Consider the following 21510-nt stretch of genomic DNA (forward strand, 5'->3'; position numbering starts at 1 on the left):
TGGTGTCGACCACAGCGCCAGCGGCTTTCTCTTTCATCTTCCTCCCCTTGCCTGAGTGAGGGGGCTAGAGTGGGCGGCGGGAAGGAGGTTGAAGAAAGACTGGCAAAGGACTAGAAGTGAGGCGCCGGGGGCGGGGTGGGGTGGGGTCGGCAAGAGAAGAAGAGATGCTCAGATGATGAAGTTAAGCCATTCCCGTAGTTTCTCGTCAATTTTCACGTGGGCCACACTGTTCTTTGGGGTTGGGTTACACACAGCACCCAGTCTATCTTCAGGTTGTATGGTGTCGTCCCCCCCCCCCCAGGCATGAACAGGCGGGCGCAAACACATACGCACCCCCACGGCGCCCCCCCCCCCCAAGTATGACTCGTCCTTTGGGTGCTAGGAAATGAACTAGGGCTGGGGGGGGGGGGAGAGAACCTGGATCTCCTCCTCCTCCTAACAGACTCCCTCCTCCCCACCCCTCCAGCAGGCAGCCAAGGAGAGCAGGAGGCGGGGGAGGGGCGGGGGAGGAGAAGCGACGCAAGTGAATAGCTTTGCAGCGCCGGCTAGGCGCGGCGAGGAGAAGCGGTGGGAAGGCGCAACCGCTCACCTGCGGGGCAGCGCGCACCGGAGGGACCGGGCTGCGCTTTCGTGGGCCCTGGCATTCGGACATTCCCGGAGCCTTGCAAGCGGCTACGCTCCGGGTGTTCCCCGGCCGGTCTGCCCGGAGGAGCCGAGGGGCCACCGGCAGCTCTTTGCTTTGACCGAGGGGAGGCGGGGAGAGAGGCGAGCCAGGCAGAAACTCGAGCCGGGAACAAAGAGGGATCGGGCTCGAGTGTGTGTGTGTGTGTGTGTGTGTGTGTGTGTGTGTAAGTGTGTGTATCGGCCCGAGCTGCGGGCTGGAACATTTGGGCCCGAAGCTCCTGCTGTGACTCCCCAAGACTCCGCCGTGCCAGCCACCGCCGATTCCCAGCGCTCATCATCACAAACTTTATTCTTGGCAAACTTCTCTTTTTCTCCCCTCCTCCTCCGCCCCTCCCCCTCCAGCAGATTAAATGCTCCTCCAGAAGGAAAACCGAAGCGAAAGGGAAGGAAAGAAGCTCTAACGCGGACGTCTGCAGCCCGGTGGCTCTTTATTGTTTACTCTGAAGGAAGTGGACTTTTCGGTATTTTCTGATTCTTCTCGTACCTCCGCTGGGGCAAAGGGAGCCTCTTGGCCCAGCTCTCCTCTTCTCAAAAACAAAACAAAACAAAACCCCAAATCACCGAAATCAGCATCCGAGGAATCCGTGGAGAGGTTTTGCACGGTGACGCACCACGGGACCCTCGTTTGCACTTTGGCAAGTCGTGTCCCCTCCGGAACCGGTGTCCTCGAAGCACAGACCCCAGCAACGAGTGCGGCGTGGGGTGGCCACCCAGCCCTGGCAGCCTAGCCTAGTGCACGCGGAGCGGCGTAGACGCTCTCAGAGGCGCCGGCGGCTGCCGCCCTCGCAGTCTGGTGCCCTTCGCCCCAGGGCCGGGCGCCGGCGTCCTTCTAAGTGGGAAAGCGCGGCAATCGCAGAGGCTCCTGCAGCTGCTCCAGCCGTGGGCCCCTCGCTTGCCCACCCGGCTTCCATTCACAGTCCTCCCGCACTCAGTCTTCCAACTCCCCCACCTCACATCGACCCTCCCTTCTTGCTGTCTCGGAGTGCTCCCGCAGCGGAGCGGAGATTACACAGCCGCCGGGATGCCCCAACTTTCCGGAGGAGGCGGCGGGGGGGACCCGGAACTCTGCGCCACCGATGAGATGATCCCCTTCAAGGACGAAGGCGATCCCCAGAAGGAGAAGATCTTCGCCGAGATCAGTCATCCCGAAGAGGAGGGCGACTTAGCCGACATCAAGTCATCTTTGGTTAACGAGTCCGAAATCATCCCAGCCAGCAACGGGCATGAGGTGAGTGGGCAGCTGTCCGGAGAGGCGTGGCGGGTCCCGGGGAAGCGGAGGGGAAGCAAGCAGGGTGCGCGACCACGGTGGCCATTGAGCCCTGGTCCCTCGCGGGCTGGGTGGGGAATAACGGCCCCTAGTCCATGGTGCGCACGTGTGTGAGCAGCGGGCAGGGAAATTTATCCCAAGTGTTTCTATGGCTAAACGGTGGCAAATGGGCAGGAAACGCTGGCCTATACCGGACCGGTTTCGTCCTCCGACGTTTCGGTGGCTCTGAGGGACGCGGTGCATTAAAACAGGGATGTCTAAACACAACTGTGAAGTCTATCATGGGGTGGAAAACAAAGTGCATCCGCTAGCTCTCTCGGTACAGTGCACAGAAGTGCGTTAAACCACCGAGGGCTCCAAGGAGCGAAGCCCCAGGCGGGAGGAAGGAGAGGCGGGCGTGGGCCTCGCAGAAGGGGCCGTCCCAACCGCCGTGGAGCCGGGGCGCGCGCCCTAACTGCGGGGGCGTTGCGGGGCCGGGTCCCCACAGCAGGAGAGGCTGCTGCCGGGAGCCGTGGGCGAGCCGATCCGAGCCAGCCAACGGCACCGATACCGCAGTCCTTCCGCCCGCAACCCCGGCGTTTAAAGTGGAAAGAAAAGCGTTTATTTGGGGTTAGGCTGGGTTGGGATCAGGCCCTGGATCTCTGCAGAAGAAAGGCGAGCCCTCGGCGGAAGCCGGGCGGCGGCTAGGGAGGAGGGACGCGCTTTATCAGATCTCCGGGCCAGCTGAAGGCGACGGCGCTGGTAACCCGAGTAGAGTAAATAGAGACACGTGGGTGCCGGCGCGAGGGAGCGGGGAGCCCGGCCGCGCGCGAGCATCGGATGGGCGTAGATCCCCACAGCCCACACCTTAGCGGCCACTCTGTCTCAGCAGCTGAGGAAACCTCACGGGGGCATCCAGTAGAAAAGTTCTGATACCCAAATGATGTGCCCAACGTTTTTTCCTTCCAGAGAAACTTGGAGAGTATAGCCTTTTCCTTAAATGGCAACTTTCTGCCCCCACCCCCAACCCAAAGAAAGGGTGGTTTCGGGGGCGGGGACATTTTGGGTTTAAAGAGTGCTTTTAAGAACACCTCAGAGTTACCTTCTCTGTCCCGATGGCAGGGGTGAGTACGCATCTGGGAAGGCTGGGGGGCTGATTCCAAAATATAAGGACCCTCTCTAGTCCCAAAGTCCTACCCCCCCCCAAAAAAAAATAGAGGAAGGGGGCGAGAATGCATTAAAAGTCAGGTAAAAAGGGTCTCCGGACGAGGGATTGAAATACCATCTAAACTCTGGTGGTTTTTTATTTTTGTTTGTTTCATTCTTGACCAGACTGTAGAGTAGCCTCTTTCTTTCTACTGGAGTAGTTTACACATTTCAATCCACCTCACATTTCTACGGTTTTGTAGTCTGAGGAGAAAAGCCATGCTTAGGAGACTGTCAACTACCGGGGTTGGGTGTTTGAACTGTTCATCTTTCCGCGGTGGAAGTGGGGCGAGCAGAGAGCCCCGGAAGATGTAAGGCTTAGCCCACTGATTTGCACGTGGTTGAGTCGGGTCGGGAGTGCTTACCAAAACCGATATTAACTGGGCTACCTTTTAGATGTCTATAACCCGACTCTCAATTTTCCCTCCCATTAACCACAGACCAGTTCTACTCTGATAGCCTGATAGCACTCGGCCTGAAAGTTGTAAGTGAACGCAGTTTCAGCTAGGACTCCTCTCAGGCAATGTCCCTAGGACCTCAGCAAAGTAGTTCTTTTGTTTACGTTTCCAGATCTCATTTTCCATTACAAAATGTTGTTTCTGGTGACCTTTTAATCAGGTCTTGTTAGAGTAAACCAAGGCTGAAGAGGCTTACCCATCCTAGAAGCTGGGCACCCTGCAAGCATTGATGGGTTGTTAGAACAGAGCACATCATTTCTAAATTCACTTATTTTTTTGCCACCTTACTTTTGATCCAGAGTACCTAATAATCATTCAAAAATACACATGGAAAAAAAATTTTCCAGTACTCAAATCTAGTTTGTCCTTAATTTTAACCAAATGAGTAAATCGAGTTTTACCTGAATCTTTACCTTTGAATTAACAGCAGACCCATCTGTTACAAACTCTTAAGGTGATCTTCTTTCTTTTGTGGGTGGCTATTCATGCCATTAGGTGGTCAGACAAGCCCCGTCCTCTCAGGAGCCCTACCACGACAAGGCCAGAGAACACCCTGATGAAGGTAAGCCAGATTCTCTCTCTCCCCCACGTTTACCACAGGGCACAGGCTGATGGGAATATCTGCTTTTCTTTTGATACTTCTGTTTGAGTAGGGTGGAACCAGATATGCAAGACTTCCCCACATACTGTTTTTAACAGAATGACCAGAAATTCAAAGCTTTTTCACGGTGTACACCACATTCTTTTGAAACATGCCTTGCATGAGTCTGGGCCTTTGGGTTTCTATTGGCTTTCAGATGCTTAGAGAAGGGATGTTTCTAAAGAGTATTTTTCATTTACAAGTTGCTGCCTGTGGGTTCTCAGTGCAGTGAAGGAAGGCAGTGTGTAGGCAGATATATCAGAGTCAGTAACTTAGCTTGTAAAATAAGAAAACTGTTAGAAGCTACATATATTAGATGGTAGGCACTTCTCTCATTGTTGACTCTTGTCAACACTTTAAAAAAATCACATGCTCACACAGAAACATACAAATATATACACACATGTTCAAACACCCAAACATACATGCAAACATATACTCCCAAATACACATTTATTCATTCTCTCTCTCTCTCTCTCTGCTTATTCCATGTTTAATCGGATCACCATAGGGTTTACTTAATCAGTTGGCATTTCTGGTCTCCTGCAATTCCTTAACAACTGGCCTGTCTAGAATGGAGCGTGCGTGCATTCAGTGTGTAAAGCAGGTGGCAGGGGAAAGCTCTATATCATATATCAGCCTTCCTTTCTGGCAACAAGCAGATGCAGTAACTTGTATACAATAAGTTAAAGTAAATAAATAAAGTCCATACAGTCAGTCCAGGAAAGCATCTTAAAATACATGTGGTATTTTAAAATAAATGCAGTAATGCAAAGTACGTAAGTTCCTTGCATGCAGTAAATTAAAAGTAAGAAACATTTCATTGATAGACTGTAAATTTAGGGGTGAAATTATTATTTCCAAAGGTTAATTCACTACAAATTTGGGTTTTAACTGTACACTAGGTCCAGTTTTCTCCCTCAATAAAAGTCTATTTGGTAGAAATTCAGAGGCATAGGAGGAATTTTTGAATTTGCCTAAAAGAAGAACCCTTCAATGTATAGTAAATGTGTATGTGTGCCAGGGGTAGATGGCCTTGTATAGTAACATTTCAGTATTTAAGTTTCTGTGTGTGTTCCCTTGTGTTTCTGTATTTCTCAGTCCAGTTTGTTAGCATTAGAACAAATTAGGTTAGATGAATAACACTTATTTTTGTAAAAACATCAGTCAGTAGTGGAAATAAATTGAACCACATGTTTTTTAAAGCATCTGGTTTGCTGTTAAAGCCATTGAGGAGCGTCAATACTGTCATTCTAAAATAGAGCCTAGTAGTCCAGTTACAGTATCTTCTAAGCAGATATTTTGCGTAAAGTCTGGGCTGTCTTAGCAGCAGAAGATTTTCTGATGAGAGACGGTGTGATGTAAAAGCAGTGCTGATGCAGCATCTCTGATTGTCCTTTGGATTCTCCCAGGAAAGCATCCAGACGGAGGCCTGTACAACAAGGGACCCTCCTACTCCAGTTACTCTGGCTACATAATGATGCCCAATATGAACAGCGACCCGTACATGTCAAATGGGTCCCTTTCTCCACCCATCCCGAGGACAGTGAGTAACATGCTGATGTTGAAAATTATTCTCAGACGTGCAAATTAATTTGTGTTTCAACAGAATGCTTATTTCCTCAAACGCACTGCCCAAGGCATCCTTGCATGAGACTTAGTCATCCCATCGTTCCATAAGAGCTGTGCGTGGAGTGGCAGCCTGAGAACAGTGCTGGTTTTATGTCTCCCGTTTGGATTTTTAGATTTAGGCTGAGATGAATGAAGTAGAGATTCATGAGTTACGAAATCAAATGGAGCCAAGTCGGAGGAGCCATGATAAAATATATATAAAATATATATATATATATTCTGTGTTTCTGTGCTGATGAGTGGAGGGAAGTGGATTCCGTCTTTCCGTGAACTAAGGACCAGGTAGCTTTCAAAGCCCTAAACTGTTTAGAGTCAGAGCTGCTGAGGCTCATTTGGATCTAGACATTCAGAATGTTATTTTGGCCTTTGAAAATGTCTTGCTTCATTACCTTAGCTATTGTTTTAAAAGGGGAGGCACAGGGGAGCCATTTTCACTTTGTTGTCAACTGGGGAAATATCTGAAGTTGTTGCTTTTTCGTTCGTTATTTACTTAAAGTTGTAAGAAAAAAAATGCAGTGTCGCACAACTGCACTATGCTGGCGTGTACAACATCACGGACGTCACGTGTGGTATTTGGTGCCATGTCTCTTTAACTGGGGTAAGATGGCACCTGTGTCTTGAGAACGAGTGGATGATAACTTGTAGAGGGTGTACACGTGATCACACTGGCGAACACACCCAGTGTACCCCTCCCCGCCCCCTCTTTTGGAGAAGCTGCTGGGGCGGTCATAATTAGTTGCCTGTTCCCAGTCCCACGCCTCCACCACCCCAGCCCAGTGAGAACACAGAGGAGTGAGTCTCCCTGAGTGACTTCTCGGGGGTGAATTGGGGTGAATCTCGTTGCTGAAAAGTCCCTCAGAAGCCCTTTGGGGCAAGGGTGTCAGGGATGCCTTATGGCAGACAGAGTTTGAGAGCTGGGAGGGTCACCAAAGAGGCAGCCCAGGAGATGGTTGGCCATCAAGTGGAGGGAGAGCTTGTGGGGTTATCTCAGTGGAGTGAGCAAGCCCTCGATGGTTACAATGATCCGCCATGTTGAGTTGGTGGGCCTTGTGATTGCAGACTCACTGTGAGAGGTTTTCAGCAAATTCCAGGTGGATATTTAAACTCGGGCAGGGACCATGGCTTTTCTCACTGTCATAAAGCAGTTGGTCTGGGGCTCATGGGGATCAAATCTTGGAGATTTTTGTGACGTTGGTTACAAGGAATAACCCCCCCCCATTATTTTAAAACATTTCAAGTATTTAATGATATTTAATGCCTGTGTGGTGTGAGGGATCTTCTACCTGAACTGTGGATGAACTGATAAAGCAATCATAGTCTATTGTTTAGAGTTTAACCCCCACCTCCCCAAACACTGAAAGCACTCCTGGGTTCTAAAACTTGTAGAGAACTTGTTGAGCCATATAGAGAAATATATCTGATTTTTTTTTAATAGCTGTGCAGATTTTTTTGTTTGTTTGTTTGTTTTTATGGGCTGCATTCTGGGTAAGGAACAGTTGAAGGTTTCTACGGAAAGGCTAAAAGGTCAACAAATAGTCTTTTCCAATCAAGTTAGAGTTCTGGTAACAGAAGATCGCTTCGCTTCCCAAACCGTTTACGTTTTATCCATGAGCACAGTGTGTACTGAATGGTGGTTTACGCCACAGGGAGACCGGATGCGTCTCTCGGCAGAGAAGAAATGTGGGAAATTAGTGTCATAATCTTCCTGGTATTTATACACAGCACCTAAAAAGTACTAAAAATGAGCATTTCCCCTTTAAGCTTTGGTCTCTGTAGTCTTTTCCCCTGATCGCCTAGTATATTTAGGGTGTGCGTGTGCTTGTGTGTGTGCGCGCGCGCGAATATATGTGTGTGTGTGTGTGCGCGCGCGCACACACACACATGCACACGTGCCTATGCACCTTATAACTCAGCACCATTTTGAAATGTCAGTAGAATGCAAGGTATTTATTATTTATTGTTATGCATGTGTTGAACTGTTGACATCTGTGTCATCAGTCATCGCTTAGGGACAATTTGTGGGCTGAGCAAATGTCACGAGGTGTAGACTCTGTCCAGAGAACCTGTCCTCTCTCTTCTGTTGTCTGTGCTGAATCCCCGTACATGTGAAAATGCATTCGTGTCAGGTATGTTTTATTGAGAGACCCTCCAGTTTGCACAATTCCAGAAGCCTTTCATTTTTAACCACAAGGCTATGTCAATTTTTTTTAAAGAGTCCAACTGAAGTGAGTTACAATCTTTGGTTTTTAATATTTAACAGCTGTTTGTAATGTTTCTGAGATCAAAAACACTTTAACCGGAAGGAAGGCAGCCTCTCTTCTTCGGTCTAACCACACTTCTCTCTTCCTCCTTCTTTCTGTCCCCTGGCAGGACTGTTTGTGTCACTGACATCAGTGAAGGTAGACTTTCTTAGAGGGTGTCAGGAGCTGGTGGACCATTTGTGTTTGAGTCTCCCAAGTAGGAGCAGCCTGGTGACTTGAATTTGCATTACAAACAATTTCCGGTTTATTGCATCTGCTGCTTGTGAGAACTGGGGAGAAACATCTGTGGGAGGGTGAGGCACCAACAGGGCCCTTCTCCTTTCTGTGACTAACTGCTGTCCTGAGATTCCAGCTGTGGCCAAGTGGCACACACAGGGAGTCCTCTTCTGAAGTCTCCCCAGAACCATCTGCCCTTGCTCCTGTTTTCAGCCAGGTCAGACATCATGGTACCTACTCAGGAGAACTGCCTTTGCCCATCCACCATTTTCCCTTCTGCGAGGACATTTTAGTTGGGACCTCCTTTTAGAACTGGAACCTTTAAGGGAGTGTATCAATACCAGGTATCTCATGAACGAGTCTCTCCTGGAATCTTAACTAAATATGAGTTTTCAGTTCAAATAAACAAGAAGGCAGCTATGGTGACCTACTTGGCGTCAGTGTAAGTTCTTCAAGCACAGAGGTTGAGGAGATGCGCAAGCCTGCTAATATTTCAGAACCAGGACCCCAGGAAAGTTTATTAAAAGCATACTTCCAAACCTTTCTTCCTCTGAAGCTTATGTTTGAAAATAAAGCCATTGCTGAGTTATAAAGACAACAACAACAAACACCAAAGCCCAGTGCCTTGTGTCCCAGTCTTAGTGGTGGAGCCCAGTGTTCTGGCACGGTGGGAAAGAGCTCTGAGCACAGCTGCTTTAACATAGGAAAGGTCCCCGTGGGGTAAGATTATCCTGTAGTTAATCACCCTGGGTGTCAAACTTCCATTTGTCCCTCCTGCAGCCCAAATGGTTAACACCTTACAAGAGAAGCCTTCCATGTCTCTCCTGAGGCCTGGGAGAGTCAGGAAGCTGCCTGGTGGGCCCGGGCCACAGTAGCTCTGAATCAGGAGAACCTTGAATTTTCCAGTTTTCTATGATCTTCCTCAGAGAGACCTTGCGGGTAGGAGAGGGAAAGACGTCTATGGCCTCGTTTTAGCTGCCTTGTAAATTGTTATTTTTAAAGTGGGAATAGCTGTCGGAATGTAATAGGCTTTTATTTATTCAGTCTCTTAGTTATTTAGAATAGCTCCATTGTGCTGACTGGTATGTTTCTTTTAGGGAATAAACATTTGAGTTTCCAGTGAACAGATCGAAGTCTAGTAGATCTCCCACCTCTGACTTTTGTATTAAGTTTACAAACAACTACGACTTGATTTTTGTCACCGTTCACTTCTGGGACAAAGGGACTGAGGTAGATTTGCCTCTCCAAGAAGCTTCTGAACACCCATATGCCAGTGTTGTATGGCTTTGAAAACAAATGTTAAAAATAAATAAGTAAATAAAAAGATAGTAGCCCAGGGGTAGGTATTGTATGCCTGTGGCTCACGCCTCAGGTGAGGAGTCTGAGGAGGGAGGCTCTTCGTGCTGCAAGGAGCAACCTGATTTGACTTCCTGATGAATTCATTTGAATTTTCTCATTCCAGCTAAGTATGCGGGCTTTCCCCCCTTTACCCTCAAGCATAGGATATATTTTTCAAGTGTATTTCGTGTAATGTTTGCATGTGGCTATCAGGAGAACGGGTTGGGTAGTTCCTCTTCAGAGTCCCTGGACATTCTGTCTGGTCCTTCCTCACGACACGACCGCAAAGCAGGGGAAGACTTATGATTGACAGGAATTTGGAGCAGTCACCGTCCCTCCCCTCAGATAGCTCCAATCTCTAACGATTCTGCTTACTGTAGTGTGCCAGGGAGCCTCAATCCCAGGACTTGATGCCGTATGTACTGATTCACTGTCCCTCACTTGGTCGTTGTCTTTTGAATTGCCCCTGGCAGGTTTTTTTGTTTGCTTGTTTTAGAAGGACATGAGGGTAACCCCTAATGTAGTGATCTCACTAACTCAAGACCACCACACACTGGGAGCAAATCTTTTGCTGTCGTTTGACTGGTTTTGATTTTGTTGAGACAGGGTGTTACTATATATGGCCTCGAACTCACAGATATGCAACTACCTCTTCTTCCCCAGTGCTGGGATTAAAGGCGTGACGGGCAGCGTTTCTTCAGCCCCCACGTGGCTTGGCTCTCTTCTCTCCAGCCTCCTTGTTCTAGCTCAGTCTTCAGCACACCCCTTAGAATGTTTAGCAGAGCTGGACTCTCCCATGCATGGAGAGATTTTGGTTTTTCGAGACAGAGTTTCTCTGTATAGCCCTGGCTGTCCTGGAACTCACTCTGTAGACCAGGCTGGCCTCGAACTCAGAAATCTGCCTGCCTCTGCCTCCTGAGTGCTGGGATTAAAGGCGTGTGCCACCACGCCCGGCGCATGTAGAGATTTTAAAAGTAATTCTGCTAATTCTGTAGGCAGACCCATTTTGGATTTATTTACTTAAAAATTGTAGGCAGTCAGCCCCACTCCCGCCCCCCTTTTCCTCCTTCCTGACTCCTTTGTTCTCCATTTACATATTTTGGGTAAGATCAGGATTTTACAGATCGGGCCCCCTTTGATTTTGGAGAATTACTTGAGAGATTAAAAATAAAACATTTGCGTGCTGCCTGTGGCGAGCAGGAAAAGCACACGTGTGTTATTTCCAGGTACATAGCACACGAGATGCTGTCATGAGACTGAAGGTTGGTTTTTCAATGGAGGCATCCATTTAAAAGTGGATCTCATTAAAGCCAGTATCTAAGCAACTTCGACAAGCTGGTCCAGGCTGTGGGAAGTCACAACTTGTAGTCATAGCTGCTTAGAAGGCTGAAGCGGGAAGATTTGAGTTTAGGAGTCCAAGGCCAGCCTGAGTCAGCAGAGCAAGGTAGGTGTGTGTGTGTGTGTGTGTGTGTGTGTGTGTGTGTGTGTGTGTGTGTACATACATTAAATCATGGTTTCTTTTTAAATACTACAACTTCAGTTTTTTAAATTTAATTTTATTCATGTGTAAGTGCATACCAATGAATTCCGGCATGTGTACATCACAACGGGTGTGTGTGTAGGGGTCAGAGGACAGCTTTGGGAAGTTTCTTGTTCTCTCCTTCCACTGTGGACCCCAGGGTTTGAACTCAAGTCATTAGATGGCCACAGCAAGTGCCTCTACTTGCTAAGCCATCTCACGCTGGTCCTATTGTGATTATTTTTTTTTAAGAAATGAAATCACAATATAGGAATCATAGTTTTCCTTATAACCCTGCAAATCATTTTAAAGATGTAAATAATCCAATATGTAAAATTTGGGAGCCCAAAGCTAAAAAAAAAAAGTGAGTTAATGCCCAACAGCAAACGCTTGAAGAAATGAATAGGGGTGGAGAACCAGGGCTCTGAATCAGAGGCTGTGCAGCAAGTGGGGACCACTAACTCAGCCTCTGGCAAGTCAGCCGTGTGTGTTTCTAACCATCAGCCAATGATAGGGGAAGAGCGTGCAGTCCAAAGACGACATTGAAGTGCAGTGTCCATTCTGGCTAAGCCCACTGGAATCCTGAACTTGCTGTGTGTATCATCCCAAAGCCCCACAGGCAATGATAGTCTCCGTGGGAAGCTCTCTGGGGCACCAGGAAGCAGGAGGAATCTGCGCTGCCTCTCCCACTTCCTGTCAGAGGTAGGGAAGATGCACCACAGAAAGTCTAAAGGTAGACATTTTCAATTTTGGGGGGACTGTCTACAGGCAATGAGTCTCTCGAAGTTCTGGTCATTGACTGGGACTTCTACCCACCAGTGATCCTCTACGGCACCTGGTGACAGTTTTGCAGAAATCACATTTTGATCTCCATCATTAAGTAATTACTGAGATGATATAAAGTTTGGTTCAGTAGAGATGATTAGCCAGGCCTGGAGGCAAAGGCCTGTGGTCCAAGTTACTCAAGGGGTTGAGGCAGGAAACTTGCAAGTTTCTCAGGACAGCCTGGAAAAAAAAATCTGTAAGATCCTGTCTCAAAAAAAAAGAAGGGAAAGGAGGGCTGGGAGTGGCCCATGCTAGATGCTTGTCCAGTATGCACGAGACCCTGGGCTCAGTACCCAGGATGGCAATATGAGCGAATGGAGGAGGTTGTTGCTACGCAACCCTGAGAAAGCTAGAATGGAGAAGCTGATGTGGGGAGGCTCTGTGATGTGAAGAGAGGGATGCCTCTAGGGATGCCCTACTTGGGAAAAAAATGGCTGTCAGCCTCTGAACCAAACAAAAGACGTTAAATCTGATCTGATTTTTAGTTTTTAAACTTAAAAAAAAAATTTTTTTATTACATGTAGGTGTGTGTGTCTGCATGCAGGTGTGCACACATGAGACGAGAGGCATCAGGTCCCCTGCAACTGTAGTCACAGATGCTTTTGAGCCACCTGATCTATAGGTGCTAGGGACAGAACTTGGGTCCTCTGGAACAGCCATCTCTCCATCCTCTAATCTGCTAAGCTTTGTCATAAACACTGTCAGCCATGATGGTAGTTGATCATGAGTTGGTCATGAGTTCATCTGGGACTGAGATAGTGACATCAGCCTTGACCAGAAGAGATGCTCCCAGTCAGCTTGCCTAATCAATAAATTGCCAACAGGGCCTGTATACATCCTTCTCTCTACTTTTATACTTCTCGTACGCTCGTTTTCTATCAAACCAAGTTTCTTATGAAATGTAGTCTCTGAAAGTATCTGCCAAGTAACCCTGCCTTGTATGTCGTATTTTCTTTATTCTCTTATTTGTTGTTAGGCGCCATTAGACCGGCCGCTGTGCTCAATGAAAGTCCGTATCTCGTAGAAGGTTCTGTTTCAAGTAATGCCTGAAACCAGCTCATGGGAAGAATAGAAAGGATGGGACCGGAGCCTCAGGAGGAAGATTCTTGTCTCTGGATCCTTGAAACCTAGGGCAAATGCAGAGGATAGAAACGTGCTGGGGGTTTTTTTTTTCTCCCTCAAAGAATACTTGAGATGAAAATACAGCTGTATAAAAACAAAAACCATCCAAGACACCCAGAACCGAAGTGCCTTCTCGAATCATGTCACTCATGCTTTGCCGATTACTCTAAACCCAGCTAGACAGCTTCTCACTAACAGTCAGGGCATCTTTAGATATTAGAAATGTTGTAATCTTTGTGATACGTCTCTTTGTGGTGTTTTTTTTCCGGCTCCCTTTCTTTCTCTCCTGGATGTAGGGAGAGCCCCCTTCTCTCCTTAACACCCCTCTCCCCTCTAAGGAAATGAGATGTTGCAAGGGAATAGGCGTCCAGATTCTTGCTGACGTCTCTTATCCTTTCAACATTTGATAGGGAGTTATCAAATAACCTGTACTTCCTTGCACAGCATAGGGAGAGCGTATATTTTGAGTTAGAAGGGGTTTCCCCCTTAACCCTTTAGATTCTGGATTTCTTTCCCCTGTCGCAGGGGAAATTACGTGGAGAGGAACTTGAGACCATGAGAATGTGAGGACAAGGGCCAGGCTACATTTTTCTCATTACGTTTTCTTCTGGCTTGCATCTTTCTAGCTCTCTTGGTACCAAAAACAAGATCAAGCTGAAGGGACAGGTTAGCTGGGTATAGAGGGAAAAAAAAAAAAAAAAAAAAAAACAACCCAGTGTGTGGGAAGTTCCAGTTTCTCTGATGTCACTTGCAATAAGGCACTTTCTAACGTTGCCCTGGGAGACTAGCTCCGGTGACTTGGATCATAGAAAAGACATTGTAGGAGATGACGGTTTGGCTTGACGTTAGACACAGCAAGGGCAATGACTTGACTTCCAACCAGTACTACAGAGAGATTTACAAAAAAGAAAGGAAAGGAAAAGGCGCTGTAACTTTATTTTATCTTAGATGTATTAGACTTTAAATTTAAATGATTAAAATCTGAGAAAAGAAAAGGAGAAGAAAAAAAAAAAGCAAACCAAAAGTACCAAAATTGAAAAAGAGAAAAAAAAAGATTTCCCACTTACCACCATTCGGCGAACCATTCAGCATGCCTGTAGGATCAAGAGAATAAATCCTCAAACATTGCTCACTGTGTTTGTGTGCTCATTTTTATGAATATATTAAAATCCTTAGCCTAATAGTTATATTTTTTTTGCTTTAGGCTAACATATCACTGTTTTATACTTAATAGTGACAGTGGAAAGCAGCTAGATTTTAAAAACCTACTACCTCATACCTTAGTTTACTGGTTCCATGAGAGGTGTGGGTTAAGATTGCTATGTTAAAGTCAAGCCTCACCTAAGGAGGGAAGGAGCCCACACTAGCTCAGTAGATCTCCAGGGCCCTTTCTTAGGTATAGAGAATAGATTTCACAGGCAGGATCTTTCTTAGGTGAAGGCTTGTGTATTGTCATTAAAAATAGTCACATTTGCATCAAAGGATTAAAAAATTGTATCAGGCCAAGCTACTTGGTTTGGTTCAAAATTTCTTTTCAAAATAACTGTTGGTTTTTTTTGTTTTTTTGTTTTTGTTTTTTTTTTGTTGTTGTTGTTGTTGTTTTGCTTTGGTTTTTAAATGAATATAAAAGAAACATTTTAACTAAAAGGCCTTCCTGTGCAGCCCTCGAGATTCTCTTTCTTCCCTCATAAATTAAGGCAGTGAGTCTTGGGCCCCTTCAATCAATGTCAGACACCCCGGGTCTACAAACTCATGTTCTCACCATTCAGTCCTGATGAAGCCCAGGCAGTGGGTACCTGCAGTCAGATTGCATGGGGTTCTCCCAAGGTGCCTTGCCCTGATGACCTCAGAGCAAACCCCACACTGCTCAGCATCATTTGGAAGTCTTCTTGCAGTCTGGAACCTCTGCCCTGTAGACCTCACCCCCTGGCTTCTCGGTCCTACAGCTGCTTTTCCAGGCGCGTATCCTAAACCTTACTCCAGATCCTTGACTCTGGGTTCTGGTGACCCAGTGTCCCTGAAATACCCAGCTCATCTTCTTGTCCATACTTAAAGGTCCAGGGTAGAAGGTGCCACCTCCATGAAGCATCTGATTGTGTCCCTTTCAACTAGGAGGGCCTTGCTCTCCTGTGCAATGCTATTGGATCTTCATTGTTTCTTCATACATTTTAAGATGGTTTTTTCAAAATCTTGTGCATGTTTTGAGTGTCTGTGAGGTTATGTGCACGTGTGTGGGTATGTATATGCATGTGTGTAAGTATGTGAATATTAGTATGTGTTTGTGTGTGTGTATGTACAGGAACATGTTATACGTGCATGTGTGTGTGTGTGTGTGTTGGTACCTGAAGAGGCCAGAGGTGTTGGGACCTCCTAGAAATGAAGTTATAGGCAATAGTGAGCCACCCAGAGTGGGTGCTGGGAACTGAACTCAGATCCTCCACAAAAGCAATAAGCACTCTTATCCTCTGAGATGTATGAGTTAGGTGTCTCTATGTTAATTTTTTTTATTGTGAATCCCTTTGAGGATAGGGAGCAAGTGTTAATCTTGTTATCCACAGGTTTTTTTATACTGCACGCCATGGTCCAGGTTATTCTCCAGATGTTTGTTTAATGGAATAGGTCAGGAATTTTCAACTTTAGGAGTAAAAGGTACGAATACCAGATACCAGTCCATATTTAAACGAGAACTCTTAAAAAAAAAAGTATAGATTTGTGCTGAATCATAAAGCTAAGATTGGGTTTAGAAACTTTCACGCCATGAGACAATATTCATGACGTTGACGTTACACCATCAGTTTTGAGTATGTGCTCCATGCCAGAGCTGCTCTCTACCCCATCCACATGAGGCCATGTCATCCTCAAGGCAAGTCAGTGCTGGCCTCAGCACCTGCCCTCGGCAGTGGATGAGGGAACTGAGGCACAGAGAGAAAGTCAAGAAGTGGGAAACCACAGCTGGCCCGTAGATGAGCTATCAGTAGGACCGAGGCTCAGCTCTCACTGCTGGCTGATCCCTGCCTTTGCTCTCATCACCACTGGTACCCGGGAGATGCTGGAGGAGATTCAGGACAGCGGCTCTATCATTAGAAATGATTCACAGGGAGGCGTGTGATGATAAACAAGACGCTCTGGGAAAGTGTGACCGTGAGAGCTGTTACAGTGTGGGTGGACAAGAAGCCGGGGGAGGAGACGGAAGAAGTTGGGGAGTGTTGTAGCTGAGGAGGGGCGTTAACTAAATAGTGGCTTTATAATGTGGAGTAGGTTTGTAGGACGTATATTCATGACTTTTGCTTAGGCATTGTCAGAAATCCACCTGCCTCTGCCTCCCAAGTGCTGGGATTAAAAGCGTGCGCCACCACGCCCGGCTTGTCTTCATTTTTTTTTAAAGAATTATTTATTTTATGTATATGAGCTGACTTCACATGCACCAGAGGGTGTCAGATCTCATTCAGGATGGTTGTGAGCCACCATGTGGTTGCTGGGATTTGAATTCAGGACCTTCGGAAGAGCAGTCAGTGCTCTTAACCACTGAGCCATCTCTCCAGCCCCATATCTTCATTTTACGTCAAGAAAACAAAACAAAACAACAGCAACAAAACTGAGGTCTAGAACCAAGTCATCTATCTGTGTTATGAGCATCCTTTTGGTCCATCCTTAAATATAAGCTAGTGACACCTCACAAAGTCACCTCACTCACCTCTGAAGCTTCCTGATCTTTGACTGTTTATGTGTGGTCATGAGAAACAAGCACACTGCCCATGGATGACGCAAGAAGTAGAATCGGTAGGCTAGGACGTTCACTGCTGGCTAATGAGTGAACTTTGTACATGCTTTGTGTCAAATCCCCACTACAAAACTGAGGGGCTTGTGATAATGCTCCCATGTTTCCCATGAAGGACCTGTGGCACAGAGAGGTTACTTGGTTGTCTGTAGAGATGCAGTTCAGCGAGCGGGAAAGCTTGGTTTCGGGGACAAGTGTCTGCCTCTGGAGACAGGTCCCCACCTACCCTTAAGCTAATGCTCTGCACGAAGGGCCTTGCGAGGACTTCCAGTAAACTTCTTTGAGCACTGAGAATGACCACTGTGCTTTGGGATAATGTACATGGCTAGCCTTCAGGGATGGCTTAAATAGGAGATGCTAAGAATGTTTGAAGACTATCATCTGATCCACTCCACACATAACCATGTCATTGCCCCGTATGGCTTTGAAAATTCCTCGGGGAACATTTGTTGCTTGGTTATTTCACATATCACTTTTCTTTTGCATATTATTATTTTTTTATTTTGGTTTTTGTTTTTTTTTTTTCCGAGACACGGTTTCTCTGTGTAGCCCTGGCTGTCCTGGAACTCACTTTGTAGACCAGGCTGGCCTCAAACTCAGAAATCCGCCTGCCTCTGCCTCCCAAGTGCTGGGATTAAAGGCGTGCGCCACCACAGCCTGGCTTGCATATTATTTTAAAGGAGATCTTAATTGTTCACTTGGCCCCCAGTACTAATACTAAACAAGTTAATCAAATAGCTGTGCGTGCGGACAGTTCACAATGCTCGGATTCTTTGGTCAATGAATCCTATAGGAGCCAGGCCTTTACACACAGAACTCTTGCAAAGAGTGGTTTTTGTTTTGTTTTGTTTTTTGCACAGCCAGTGACTGTGTTGTAGGGCGTGCTTCACCTCCAGCAGTTACAGCTGGGTTTTCTGATGTCATCACAGAAAATTAAGGTAAATAACAGAATTTAATTTAATAGTAATGGGAACCATGGTTGTTCCCAAAGCACTGCAGCAGTGGCTGCTTTAAGAAGCGAAGAAACCTTTTTAAAGACCTATTTATTAAGACCAGTCTTTTCCTCTCAAAAGGAAATTTTCTCCTCCTCTTCTCCTTTTCCTTCACTTTGCTCTCCCTCCACCTCCTCCTTGTTTGTCACATATATAATGAGACACACACACACACACACACACACACACACACACACGTATGTATATATAAAGTCAGGGGGAAACCCGTAACAGAACAGAAAAATAAAGAAAAAGTACCTAGATTTCTGCCATTCAGACATAACAGTTACCTGTGTCTTCGTAGCTACTCACGAACTCATAGAATTCTTCTCTACTAATCATTTTGTTTTTATTCAAAATTCCATGTGCTTATTTTCCTATGTGAATAAATATAGACCCATATCTCAGCAGTACGTGCTGACTGTCACCTACTGTTTTTAACTTCCGTCTTGGCTGTTAGGGAGGGGATCTGATTAGTTTTAGCTAACGCCTCAATGAAGTCATGTCAAAATGAATTTAGAACCTATTTTTGTCCGTGTCGCTTACTGTTTCCTATCTTGCTTGATTTAGTAACTATTAACACTGTAAATTAATTACTGGTTTTATTTGTTCGTTTCTGTTCTCGTGTTAAGACAGGGTCTTTTTATGTACGTAACCAGGCGGGCCCAGATTTATAATCTTCCTGCCTCTTCTTCTGGAGATAACGGTGTTTTAGGCACAGGTTCCCGCCTCTGATCCCCTCAAGTACTCTGGATAAATGATTCAAAGCTACTTCGTGCAAAATGTATGCCGCCTCTCCATTTCTTGACTGTTGCACAGTTGAGGTCTACCATATTGTGCAGACAGTCAGGACCTTAACAAGAGAAATGCCTCCCGTCCTTCATTTGGCTCTCTCTTTACATCTTCTCTCAGGAGAGCCGGACTGGGAAAGGTCCTTTGACCTTGGTAGGATGGGACAGTAAATGGAAACACCTGAATCTACCCAACAGCTTGGGGTTGGCTAGGTTTTCTTGCAGAATGGACAGGCACCAAAGAATGTTACGCGACTTAAGAGCCTCCATTTTTCACCCGTATTCACCGAAGACCCTGTCTTGGCAGTGGGATAAGTCCCATCCTGGAGACCCTCAAGGGGCCCGCAGTTCAGCATAGGGCAGACCGGATGGATCTGGAGAGGCAGCAGGGAGCAGAGACACAGCTGTGGACCTGGCATGTGGCAGCCTGCTACCACAGGCTTGTGGAACTGACTGTGTGTGTCGCTCTTTCCCTGAATCCAGGACAGCATGATTAATTGGAAGTATGGTCAAAAATATTTGAGTCACTTGTTTTTGTTTTGTTTTGTTTTCTTTAGTTTTTCGAGACAGGGTTTCTCTGTATAGCCCTGGCTGTCCTGGAACTCACTTTGTAGACCTGGCTGGCCTCGAACTCAGAAATCCGCCTGCCTCTGCCTCCCGAGTGCTGGTTTTAAAGGCGTGCACCAGCACACCCGACTGAGTCACTTGTTGAAATGATTTTGTAGATAATAAATTTGAGGCTCAACTAGCAAAGCAGATTGGGATTTGCTGCTGCTGCTGCTGCTACTACTACTGAAAGGACATGAGTGGGGATGGAGAGTTAGCTTAGCAGTTACAAGCAATGCTGTTCTTCCAGAGGGCAGCCCGGGTTGGATTCCCAGAGCCATATGGTACCTCACAACCATTATAGCTCCAGTTTCAAAAGATCTAATGTCCTCTTCTGGTCTTTGGGCACCAGGCATGTGTGCTTACTTACAAGGAAAGCACCCATACATGTTATATATATATATGTATTTTAAAGGACACACATCTTAACCCAAGATGACTTAAGAAAATAACGCAGAGGTATTTATGGAGCCTTTGAACAAGTTTATTACTGCAAGTTAACTGGGACCCCCTCCTGGTGTTTGTTTGTTTGTTTGTTTGTTTGTTTGTTTTGATGGCCCCTGTGGAACTGAGTATTCAGAACCTCAGGAGGGAAGCGGGTGTCACTTCCTTACTGTGACTTCCCTGGAGCCTCACGCCAGGCAGCTTCAGCGCTCGATCCCAACCAGCAACAGCTGCCTGTCCTGTCTCTTGTCTTGTCGCTTCTATGCGCATATAAGCAGTTTGTTCCCATTGCCTGCTCTCGAATACAAAAAATGTTTGATATCCTAAAGATGGTTGGGGATGTGTGAAAAATAACTGCTTAAAAAAATGGTATAACTTAGTTACTGTTGATTTTTAAAAAGGAGAAAAGAAAAAAAAAGAAAGAAAAACTTGGACTTGGTCAGGATCCGTGCCAAGAAAGCACAATACTTCTGGGCATAAAATGCCAGCTTTGGTCTATGCAGACTAGGTAGAGGTCTGAAGGTGTTTGATTTTATGTCTCCCGTACTGTTTAATAATACGAAGTTGAGATGGAGAGATGGCTCAACGGTCAAGAGAACTTGCTGCCCCTGCAGAGGACTGAGGTTGGTTCCTGGTACCACATAGCAGCTTGCAACTCTATGAATATAGTTTCAGGGGAGCTGATGCCCTGATCAGATCCAGGCAGGCACATGGTACACAGACATACACGCAGGCAAAACATTCATAAAATAAAAATTAATTTTAAATAAGTGTGAAGTTAAGAGTAAAGTTGAATAATGCAAGTTTAAATTAATTAGGCTCCACGAGGGCCTAATCTATCCAACTGTAGTAAGTACGGATTCTGTGTTTCAAAAGAAGACCTTTCTTAACCTGGCTGGGACTCTGGAAACAGCAGACACCCCAGGAATGGTGGAAGAACTGTGGCATCCACAGTGCTGATGAGAGACAAGTCACCATGCAGGCATATCTGGACTGTCTGTTCTCATTCTTGTTGGTTATTTTAGTAGTTCTTAGATGAGCTCAGTGATGTCTATGCAGTATGAAACTGGAAAATAATAGCTGCTTAAGAAAGTCATTCCAAAGGCTTTTTAAACTTTTTCTTTCTCTTTTCTTTCTTTCTTTCTTTCTTTCTTTCTTTCTTTCTTTCTTTCTTTCTTTCTTTCTTTCTTTCTTTTTTTTTTCTTTTCTTCTCTGGTTTTTCCAGACAGGGTTTCTTTCTCTGTGTAGCCCTGGCTGTCCTGGACTCACTTCATAGACCATGCTAGCCTCGAACTCAGAAATCCGCCTGCCTCTGCCTCACAAGTGCTGGGATTAAAGGCGTGTGCCACCACTGCCTGGCTAAATTTTTCCCTTCCCTTCCCTTCCCTTCCCTTCCCTTCCCTTCCCTTCCCTTCCCTTCCCTTCCCTTCCCTTCCCTTCCAGATTTATTTGTGTATGTGAGTACACTGTCTCTGTCTTCAGACACACCAGAAGAGGACATCAGATCCCATTACAGATGGTTGTGAGCCACCATGTGGTTGCTGGGAATTGAACTCAGGACCTCTGGAAGAGCAGTCAGTGCTCTTACCGATGAGCCATCTCTCCAGCACCCACTGTGTGTCTTGAATCATTTCTTTCTTGCTGTTTTCTTATCTGGAAAGGGGTCACAGCAAAGGGCTGTTACACTAACTAAGGAAGGCACATTCCAGCCCGAATGCTTTCTGGTTTAAAAGCCCCCAGAACTCTTGGGTA

At 46.2% G+C, this 21510-nt stretch overlaps 1 protein-coding gene across 8 annotated transcripts in view; it reads left to right on the forward strand.

Annotated features, from left to right (window-relative positions):
- The first annotated feature begins 530 nt into the window (after positions 1 to 530).
- Lef1 (lymphoid enhancer binding factor 1) overlaps positions 531 to 21510 on the forward strand; it is a 114061-nt gene continuing 93081 nt past the window's right edge. For 2 of the 8 annotated variants that reach the window (NM_010703.4, NM_001276402.1), the window contains exons 1-3: positions 531 to 1912; positions 4090 to 4156; positions 5647 to 5780. In NM_010703.4, the coding sequence (NP_034833.2) occupies positions 1706 to 1912; positions 4090 to 4156; positions 5647 to 5780 (408 nt within the window). In that variant the 5' untranslated portion in view covers positions 531 to 1705. Of the gene's footprint in view, positions 1913 to 2460; positions 3055 to 4089; positions 4157 to 5646; positions 5781 to 21510 lie in introns of those variants that run through there. The other 6 variants (NM_001379059.1, NM_001379060.1, XM_006501070.4 and 3 more) reach the window with 3 other exon arrangements.

Source organism: Mus musculus, chromosome 3 (genome assembly GCF_000001635.26).
Source record: "Mus musculus strain C57BL/6J chromosome 3, GRCm38.p6 C57BL/6J".
Lineage (NCBI taxonomy): Eukaryota > Metazoa > Chordata > Mammalia > Rodentia > Muridae > Mus > Mus musculus.